We start from the raw sequence: 9800 nt of genomic DNA, 5'->3' as shown, positions 1-9800 counted from the left end.
AGTGTAGATGGAGAGTCTGAGGAGTCAGCGAAACTTCTAAAGCCTCCCCGCCCGCGCGGAGTTTGTGCTAAGGGCTACAGGAAGCAGCTGACTTTTAAGGCGCGAAAAGTGGCTGCTGTCCTTGTTTCCAGATCTTCAGGGCCACCTTAAGCTAGCTCCACCTTAAGCAGGCTCCACCCAGTGCGGCCATTGGGCCCAGCTAGCGGCTGGTGGGCACTGCCTCCTCCCCTTCCTAGTACTCTCACCTTAGCTGCGGTTTGGTTATGACCATGTTCCTTCGGGTGGCAACCCAGAGGCTGTGTCCCTGGAGGGGCTACTGCTCCAGGGGGTCACAGGTATATGTCTATGTGTGGATGGGGTCCTGGAGGGTGGGGAGCCTGGTGCGAAGTGCTCGAGGCTCTGTGACTTCATCTCTTGCAATCTGACTCGCTCCTGTTCTCCCCTCCTGCCACGGGCTAGGGCTGCAGCTTCTATTATCTTCCCTATGACCCTCGCACTGCTTCTTCCTGGCAGGGTGGACTCAGTCAGGACTTTGTGGAAGCTCTGAAGGCAGTGGTAGGGAGCCCCCACGTGTCCACTGCTTTTGCCGTCAGAGAGCATCACGGGCATGACGAGTCGATGCATAGGTATCAGAAGCTGCTGCTGGGACTGAGGGTCCTGGGCTGTCCTGGTCTCTTGTCACCTGTTTGGAATGTGCGGGCGTTCTCTTTAGAGAGGTGTTCTCTGTTCCGATCCGCTGAGGCCCCGTCCTCAGGTCCTTGGAAAACTCCAGGTTAATGGAAATGAGTCGACGAGGGGCTGGAACGCCTTTTGAAACTTCTGAGAGCTGCCTGCTTCTAGGTGCCGACCTCCGGATGTTGTGGTGTGGCCTCAGAATGTGGACCAAGTCAGCCGCCTGGCAACCCTGTGCTACAACCAAGGTGTTCCCATCATCCCGTTTGGCACTGGCACCGGTGTTGAGGGGGGAGTCTGTGCTGTACAGGTATAATGGGGTGCTCCACCTGTCATCCTAGAGCTCTGGCATGACTGCTGGGGGCCTCTGCCACAGAATGGGGTCCTAGGGGCTGCTCCTGGCCTAGAGAACGAGTTGGGCAGCCTTCTTGGCTTCCCTGCCACCAGGGTGGAGTGTGCATCAACCTGACCCATATGAACCAAATCACGGAGCTGAATACAGAAGATTTCTCTGTGGTGGTGGAGCCTGGTGTCACCCGAAAAGCTCTCAATACCCACCTGCGGGACAGCGGCCTTTGGTTTCCTGTTGGTAGGCCCAGGACTAACCAGTTCCTTAGGGTCCTGAGGGCTTGGGAGGGCTGTTTGGGGGATTTCAGAGGACCCCATCTTTCCCACAGGGAAAGAGCTTCCCAAGTTGCCCTCTCCAGCACTCTATCCTTTAGACCCAGGTGCAGATGCTTCTCTGTGTGGCATGGCAGCCACTGGGGCCTCAGGCACCAATGCTGTGCGCTATGGAACCATGCGACACAACGTGATCAACCTGGAGGTGGTCCTGCCTGACGGCAGGCTGCTTCACACTGCAGGCAGGAGCCGCCATTATAGGTGAGGGATACTCAGGAGGGCCCTGGAACCCTGGAGGGCCAGTGACACTGACTTTCCCTGTGCAAGGCCAAGCCAGGTCACTAAATCACAAGCATTGTGATGATAACTGAGGCTGTAGGAGATCAGTCCAAGCCTGTCTCCTAGCTTTAGGCTTCCAGACAGAAATCACCCACCTACCTTATGTGTCCTTGGGTCCAGGAAGAGCTCGGCTGGCTACAATCTCACAGGTCTCTTTGTGGGCTCAGAGGGGACTCTGGGCATCATTACTTCTGCCACCCTGCGCCTGCATCCTGCACCCGAGGCCACCGTGGCAGCCACCTGTGCATTCCCCAGTGTTCAAGCCGCTGTGGACAGCACCGTTCAGATCCTCCAGTCTGCAGTGCCTGTGGCTCGCATTGGTGAGCAAGAAACTGAGTCAGTTGGGGTGGGTTCTATAGAAAAGGCTCTCATAGAAGGCCAGGCCTTACTGAAGTAACCCTCTCCATGGTTTCAGAATTCCTAGATGACGTCATGATGGATGCCTGCAACAGGCACAGCAAACTGAACTGCCCCGTGGCACCCACCCTTTTCTTGGAGTTCCATGGCTCCCAGCAAGCATTAGCAGAACAGGTGCAACGCACAGGTGCGCTGGGGAGGGTAACACAGTGGGGCCTGGGCTGTCCTAGTGCGGGACTAAGGGCCAGCCTTTCTGTTCCTACTACAGAGGCAATTACTCAGGATAATGGGGGCTCTCACTTCTCCTGGGCCAAGGAGGCTGAAAAGCGCAGTGAGCTTTGGGCGGCACGGCACAATGCTTGGTACGCAGTCTTGGCCCTGTCTCCTGGACGGAAGGTGAGCTGGGGGCTGGGGTGGAGGTGGGATCGGTAGTTCAGCTCATAACCCCTTTCCTCAACCCATTACCCAGCAGAGAAGGCTGAGGCTCCCCAAGGGAGCCTTAGCTGGGTGGTCATGAGGACTAGGAGGGTAGATCATGGCACCTAGGATTGCATACTGCACCCCCGACCAGCCTAGAGGGAGAATAATTACATGTTGAAAACTTGGGAATTCATGTGAGCCAGTTCCATGTGCAGGATTGAGCCCTTAGGAATTTTAAACTTTGAGGAACAGCCTCCGGGGAAAAATGGAGTGTAAGGAGGCAGTCTACTCAGAAGGGAAAGCTGGGCTCTGGGCAGAGTATGCAGAAGCCCAGTAGTGTGTGGTGCTGGGAACCTGCATGTGGTCCAGGGAGCAGTGGAGACCTGAGCTGATAAACACACCAAGGCTAGTGGGCTGGAAGACAGATGTTTCATTCAGTGGCATCAAGATCCCCTGGTCCTAAGCCTGAGTCACAGTGGCCCCTTACCTCTAGGTAGGCAGTGGGCAACAGGGAGAACCACATGAGCTTGCCTTCTGATTCAGGCCTATTCTACGGATGTGTGTGTGCCCATCTCCCGGTTGCCAGAGATCCTGGTAGAGGCCAAGGAGGAGCTTAAGGCCTCAAAACTCACAGGTTCTGTTCTACGAACTGACTGTTTGGGAGGTACTGGGGTTGGCTGGTGCCTGGGCAAGGAGGTTAGAGGTGACAGCTTTGTTCTCTGGGTCCCCAGGAGCCATCGTTGGGCACGTGGGTGACGGCAATTTTCACTGTATCATACTGGTCAACCCAGATGATGTGGAGGAGCAGAGCAGGGTCAAGGCCTTTGCAGAAAATCTGGGCAGGTAAGGGCTGAGTCAGGGAGGGGTGGGTGTTGGGGAGGGCAGAGGCAGCGGAGAGGGGGCTGCTGAGGATTCCAACTGGCCTCCTAGGCGCGCCCTGGCACTCCATGGGACATGCACAGGAGAGCATGGCATCGGGCTGGGCAAAAGACAGCTGCTGCAAGAGGAAGTGGGCACGGTGGGCATGGCGACTATGCGGCAGCTCAAAGACGCACTGGATCCCAGAGGTCTCATGAACCCAGGCAAAGTGCTGTGAGGAACTTGAAACCGCTGGCCTACAATCCCCAGATTGCAGAGACCCTGTTCGCAACCTTCCCTTCATGCTGCTGGCTTTACAAGACAGAATGACTGATGCTATCTGTGCCTGCCAGGTGTCTCTGTGTAGCTGGCTCTCAAGGTGAAGGTCAAGAGGATGGACTTACAGAGAACTACTTTCCTTGCCGTTCTTAGCCTTCTGCTCCAGCAGAAAACCCAGGTGTTTCCCAGCGGAGTTTCTTCCTGGCTGGCAGAGGTGGTGTGGGTCTCCTCCCAGAGTAAGATCAGATCCCTTTGTGGAGGCCGAGACTGGTGTCCAGCATCATCCATCACAGCTCATCCTATACATAGGAACAGGACCACGCCTCTACATAGGGAAGGAGCCTTCATTCCACACTGTTAGGCCTTCTCCTTGTCCGCCAATGCCCATGAATGTGAACCCTATTTGCAGCTGTATCCTGTACCCCTTCGTCTCTGACCTTGGACTAATGAGCCATTTGTTTCGGGGCATCCTCTTAGACTGACATTAGCCTGGGGAAGTGGCTCAAGTTCAGGCTTTGGAAGAAAGCCTGTCCCAACCCTCCTGCATTTGCATACCGGAGGCAGAAGACCCACCTGTGGAGGAGGTCACTTCTGACAGCTTCCCCACTGGGTTTAGACTGGAACACTCTCTTCAAGCTGCTGCCACATAGGCCATTAGAAATGGAGGTGAGCTAATCCTCTTTGTACCACCTGTCTCCATGGCATTATACCGTTATACCATTATAATGCACCAGCCACCAGCTTTTACCTTCAAAGTCAGCATATTGCCAACTTGGGGGCCTGGCAGTTTTGAGATTCCCAGATCAGAGCCTGTCTGAAGGTACGTGGGAGTTGTTCCTCAGAAGTCCACAAGAGGGCGCATGACACCACAAATCTGAAAAATAGCATCTTGTAGTTCCTACCTTCCAGGGTCAGGTGGCCAGTCTCAAGACCTTTTACCCCTGTGGGTCCCGGTCAACTGTAGTACCATCTCCCCTACTCCTAGGTTTTTTTGGTTGGAAAAACAAAACAGGAAGGAGCCACAGACAGGGGAAGTAACAGCCTCTCAACCTCCTCGCTCTAACCACTTTTCTCCCACCATGCTCCCGGAAGAGGCTGCCACCCTGTTACTTTTTCAGTCCAACTTCAGTTCCAAGGACCCCTTTTCTGTGATGTCTGTCTCATGGTTCTCTCCTAAACCACTTCAGGATGTAGAAACCCAAACATCAGTTGCTCAATCACCAGGGAACCAGAGGGCTCTGGTGAACCCTAACCCAGACAGATTGTGTGCCCCTCCCACAAGCCCTCCCGAATTGAGTTCCGCTGGGTAGGGCCTCCCCCCCCCCCCAGTAACAAGCGACTAGCAGACACTCAATAAAGAGTCATTTCCCCACAATTTCTTTTATTAAAGAAAATTCCAAACATACAGAAGAGTTGAAAGAACAAGTACACTATTCGCTGAAATATCAGTCGTTGAAGATTCAACAATGGACATTTTTGCCTTATTTGCTTTGTGTATTTTTTGGGGGAACCATTTGGAGTTAGATTATACATTGCTTGAAATCACTCAACTATATAGCTCAGTATCTATCTCCTAAGAAGGACATTCTCCTATGAGCTTCAATACTATTAAATGGCTATTAGATGGACGGTTTCCAAAAGGGGCTCCTGGAGCTCTCAGGCCTTCTGGGCTCCTGGCGCAAAGAGGAAGAACCCATCTTTTGGCTCTTCCATATTTTCCTCCCTCTCAGAAAGGCAGAGCAGGAGCAACAGAGGGTTCTAGAGAGTGGTCTGGATGGCAGGTGACAAATACAAGTGCCACCTGGGAAGCCCAGACAAGCCTATTCCACCCTCATACCAGGCACTGGCAATCTGGGTCCAAATCCAGAGGACGTGACAGCCAACGGAGGGCTTTGGTGTGCCGGGTGGGGGCGGAAGTCACTGGGGATGAGATGAGCACCGCCTAGAGAGCCTAGAATAGCACCCAGAGTGGGGCCCAGCGCTGCCCCTACCAACTCAACCACCGGACTCAGCCACAGCTCCGCCAAAGCAGCTGGGCTCACATAGCCAAGGTGGGCACATGAAGCCTGTCTCCAGGCCCAGGGGTCAGGCAAGGAGATTGCTTTCAGGGCTGGGCCCTGCCCTGCCAGTTCTGCTGGTAGGATTATATATAGAACAGGGAGACACAGTTGCCAGGCAGAAGCTGGAGGTGCTGGGGATAGAAGAGTGCCCTTTGCAGTGACAAAGCTACAAGGAAGCCTGCTGTGTATGTGCCAGGCCTTTGGGGCAGATCCCTGACCCTCACTCCGAGCTGCATCACTGTGTCCCCACTTCACATGCAAGGAATCAAGTTCAGATGAAGTTACTGCCTCACCATTCTGCCAGGAAGTAAAATGCCCCAGCATAGACAATGCAGTTTCTAGTATTAACAGTGCTCACAGCTCAGGTCCCAGGGTCTCAACACTCAGACTCTAAAGCATTCAGTTCTCTGAGCCTGCCTGCCTGCCTGCCTGCCTGGGCTCGCACATGCCCACTGGCCGACAAATGTCCGCACAGAGTAGGTACTTCAGGAGGCATCGGAGGCAAGGTGACCTCAGCAAGAATGGTAGCATAGTCCAAACTTGAGGGCCTGTTGGGACTGGGCCCTGAGGCAGCAGTACAAGGGGCAGGTCTGGAAATGGCCATGGCACAGATATGCAGCCATCTCCCTCCAGAGCTTTCCTTAGCTGGCTCTGCAGGAGGCCCTGAAATGCAACTCCTGGAACCTGGCTAGGAGATGGGCAGGTACGCACTGCCACCCCTGCCCTGAGTTTCCTGCCCAGCCTGCAATTTGCCAACGTTTATGAGCTGAGTGGCTGGTTCTGGTTCAGATACTGTGAGCTGGCACAGCTCCAAACCAAGGCCTCTTTCTGGGCCTCAGCGAAGCATGCCCATGAGTCAGCACTGAGCTGTGGATGGAGCATCGGGCAAGCTGAATACAAGATGGGGAGCAGAGGCTGTGAAGGGTGGGCAGGGCTGGCACCTGGAGGTGCCCACATCCTTGCAGCACCTGATGACTGCAAGATCTTTGCCCTGACTATCTTCCCAGAAACATTCCCTCACAATCAGCAACGACAGTAGACTGACAATTACTTAAGAATTCATAAACTTGAAAGCCATACCTGAGCCTCCATCGCCCAGCCTCGGCCCAGGTGTGGCTAAGAGCCACTCTAGGTGCTAAGGGAGTGCTGGGCTGGGGAGGTGGACAGAGGGAACTGGTCTCTGCTCTCTACTCCTTGACTGTGTACAACACTTCATTAAAATAAGATCACACCGTGTATCTTTTATAGATATTATTTTAATATCAAAACACCTTGACTGATGAAAAGCTTTTCTCCCGAGCTTTGAACATTTTTAAAATATTTTATAAGGTTTTTTTTTTGTATTTTAATATATAAATACAGAAACCTATCCTGCATGGGCTGATGCCACGTGTGAATATCAATGGCTAAAATGTTCTCAATGTGCCTGAAAACAGGGAGCAGTACATGTTTCTTTAAATAAGTCTTATGTTTTCTCAAGGGAAAGCAAAACAAAACCACAAGGGCCTAAGAAAAATGTCCAGGCTTTTTTTCAGTGAATTTGTGATTGTTAAATCCTCTGATTGGACCAGATCCAGGAGGAAGGGCAGGAAAGACATGGGAATGGAAGGGGAAGCGTCCTTGATGGGCTCTTCTTCATCTTCCTTTTCTTTTTTTGGCAAGGAAATCAAGGTACCAGGGTACTAAGGGGAGAAAAGTGCAAAACGAAGCCAGAAAGATGGGACAAAAAAACAAGAAAACAAAAAAATCCCCCAAAGTAGAAAGGTTGGTGACAGAGAGTCAAGTGGGGTGTTGGGCGAAGGAAGTGACCGAGTGCCCGCCCGCTCTCAGAGTGCTAGCAGTGAAGACATGGCTATGCTTGGTTCTGTCACTGAGTGGGTTTTAGCTGGGCAGCAAACAGCAATCTGTAAACATCACGAGGGAAAACACCAGTCGACACTAGACTTTTTTTTATATAATTTTTTGTTGTTGTAAACACTTTAAAGACAGACCCACAACGCCTTTCAAAGGTGAAAAAGAAAATGCCCTTTCCCTCCGGGGTTGACGGGGAGGGAAGGACAGAGGTCAATTCATTCTGCTCTCAGACTCGCTCTCATCCAGTTGCTGTCCTCAGGGCGGAGGGAGGACCATTTTCTGGAAGTCAGTGCAGAAGGGGTGCCCTGTTCCCTCTGGTGTCCCAAGCTCAGCTCTGTGCAGTGTCCGAGGAGCCTCCTCCCAGGAACAGGGCTGTCTGTCCCTGTGTGGGTCGGAAGAAGTCAGCCGTGCTCCATCTCACGGTGGCAGCAGCGTGTCCCTCTGAGGACAGGCTGGTCGGCCGGGGCGTCGGGTTCTGTCCAGGAAGGCCCCAGAAGCCAAACATCATGCGGGCCATTTGGACCTGCATTCTGAAGCCAGGGTCCAGTCCCCTGCCTCACTCTCACCCTTGCTTTGTCTTCTCCCCTTGTCATCAGATTTTGAGGTGAAGGTAAAAAGAGCAAATGTCCCTGATTTGCCTGACACCGTCAGCTGGTCTGGGCATTTACTTGGAATAAATAAAATAAACCTAACAAAAGAAAACAGAACAAGGAGAGAAAGAGAAGAAAGGCAATCCCCCCAAATCTTTGGATGTGAGATGAAGTAGAAATGGGCTATTGGTTTTATGTTCTGATTGCCAAGGGTGGGGGGGAGAAAGAGAAAGAGACTATATGCCAGCACAGACCTCGGAAAACACAGGGTGGGGGACTGGAGAGGGGTCAGCAGGTGAACAGGTGCCCTGGGGAGGAAATGAGCAGTCACGCTGGAGACACGTGTGCATGTGTGGGAGGAGCTGTCGTGCTGGCTGCTGCTACTGTGACACTGTGCAGTGGACGGGAGGGCTGAGTGTGGCCGGAGCCCTCAGGTGGAAGAACAGCAGTGAAAAGATCTCAGACAAGCACTGGGCAGTGGACAGTGGACGTTCCACAGCCTCTGTTTAGGGATTCTCCCATTTCTAAAGAAACAGAGCCTCGGGAGCCTCCGAGAGGTGAGCAAGGAGGAGACAGCTGCAGAGCCCTAGCTTCAGCCCATGCGCTCTGCAGGGGATCCTTCTGCCTTTCCCCAGGGAAAGGAGTGGATTCTACCTTTGCACTGAGTTCTTCATGGGCTACGGTCCCTCTCTTATGTTTCCCCAGGACAATCAATCCCTCCACATCCTGGGAACTGCTCACTGCGTTCTTCTTGGAGGGGTGTATATCAGGCAGCCTGGCCCCTCTCCCCAGCGCCCAGAAACTTGACTCTGTAAGCCCAGAGCCCCCACCAAGTATGGGCTCACCTTTGAGAGGAGTCAGCAAGCCAGCCCAGCAGGGTCAGTCAGCAGGGTGCTCTGGACAAGATCTGTTGACTTCAAACCAGGAGTCTATGCAGCTGGAGCGGGTAAAAGGGAGACAACGTCAGCTGCTGACAACACTGCCAAGGGGGCTGTCAAGGGGCTGGACTCTCGGGAAGGGCTTTGCAAATCTTTCCTGAAGGGACCCCAGGGAGAAATGATTATGCCCCCCCCACCCCCAGAAGCAGGGAAGGGAAGACTATCAAGAATGGTCTGAGGACGCAGGGGCAGAGGGGAGCTTGAGAGATGGGTCAGTAGCTGAGAGTGCATGCTGCTCTGCCAGACAACCCAAGTTCGGCTCACAGCATCCATGTCTTCTGCTTCACACTCGCCCCACAAATGCAGCCCCAAGGGATCTGATCCCTCTGGTCTTTTTTTTTTTTTAAGATTTTTTTTTTATTTATTATGTATAGAGGTTTCTTCCTTCATGTATCCTGCAGTACAGAAGAGGACACCAGATCTTATTACAGATGGTTGTGAGCCACCATGTGGTTGCTGGGAATTGAACTCAGGACCTCTGGAAGAGCAGCCAGTGCTCTATTCCTCTGAGCCATCATCTCTCCAGCCACCTCCCTCTGGTCTTGGTAGGCCCCTGCACTCAGATGCACATACACATAGATGCACAGACAAATACACAATTTAAAGCTAACACACACACACACACACACACACACACACACACACACACACACACGATCCTGGAGGTTGGGGAAATGGCTCAGTGGGTAAGAGACCTTGTTGCTCTTTCAAAAGAGCCAGGTTTGGTTCCTAGCATTCACATAGTGGCTCACAAACATCTTTAACTCCAGCTAATAGGGATTCAATATTCTCTTCTGGTTTCAGTGGGCACC

At 52.9% G+C, this 9800-nt stretch overlaps 2 protein-coding genes across 8 annotated transcripts in view; one reads left to right on the top strand and one right to left on the bottom strand.

Annotated features, from left to right (window-relative positions):
* The first annotated feature begins 204 nt into the window (after positions 1 to 204).
* Positions 205 to 4989, top strand: Ldhd (lactate dehydrogenase D). Of its 3 annotated transcripts, none has more exons than XM_057753444.1 (11): positions 205 to 335; positions 514 to 626; positions 841 to 982; positions 1120 to 1261; positions 1395 to 1554; positions 1699 to 1952; positions 2048 to 2176; positions 2258 to 2385; positions 2953 to 3043; positions 3141 to 3252; positions 3340 to 4989. In XM_057753444.1, exons 1-11 carry the CDS (start codon positions 264 to 266, stop codon positions 3503 to 3505), a joined length of 1509 nt encoding a protein of 502 aa, XP_057609427.1. In that variant the 5' UTR covers positions 205 to 263; the 3' UTR covers positions 3506 to 4989. The 3 variants fall into 3 exon arrangements, with proteins under 3 accessions (XP_057609427.1, XP_057609425.1, XP_057609426.1); XM_057753442.1 differs by having other exon boundaries at positions 1753 to 1952; positions 3340 to 4986; XM_057753443.1 differs by lacking the exon at positions 2953 to 3043 and having other exon boundaries at positions 1753 to 1952; positions 3340 to 4987.
* Positions 4979 to 9800, bottom strand: part of Znrf1 (zinc and ring finger 1) — a 98670-nt gene continuing 93848 nt past the window's right edge. The window contains exons 4-5 of one of the 5 annotated variants that reach the window (XM_057753447.1): positions 8896 to 8987; positions 4979 to 8358 (exon numbers count right to left, since the gene is read on the bottom strand). In XM_057753447.1, the coding sequence (XP_057609430.1) occupies positions 8930 to 8987 (58 nt within the window). In that variant the 3' untranslated portion in view covers positions 4979 to 8358; positions 8896 to 8929. Of the gene's footprint in view, positions 8988 to 9800 lie in introns of all 5 variants that reach the window. The other 4 variants (XM_057753448.1, XM_057753450.1, XM_057753446.1 and 1 more) reach the window with 4 other exon arrangements.

Source organism: Chionomys nivalis, chromosome 21, assembly GCF_950005125.1.
Source record: "Chionomys nivalis chromosome 21, mChiNiv1.1, whole genome shotgun sequence".
NCBI classification, from domain to species: Eukaryota; Metazoa; Chordata; class Mammalia; order Rodentia; family Cricetidae; genus Chionomys; species Chionomys nivalis.
This window is presented reverse-complemented; position numbering and strand designations above follow the sequence as displayed.

Bases quoted from the DNA above. Each gene is read 5' to 3' on its own strand.
- Ldhd (XM_057753444.1), top strand. From the start codon at position 264: ATGACCATGTTCCTTCGGGTGGCAACCCAGAGGCTGTGTCCCTGGAGG. The intron at 2,386-2,952 runs GTGAGCTGGGGG...CTTCTGATTCAG, and splicing joins CCCTGTCTCCTGGACGGAAG to GCCTATTCTACGGATGTGTG. The intron at 3,044-3,140 runs GTTCTGTTCTAC...CTGGGTCCCCAG, and splicing joins TAAGGCCTCAAAACTCACAG to GAGCCATCGTTGGGCACGTG.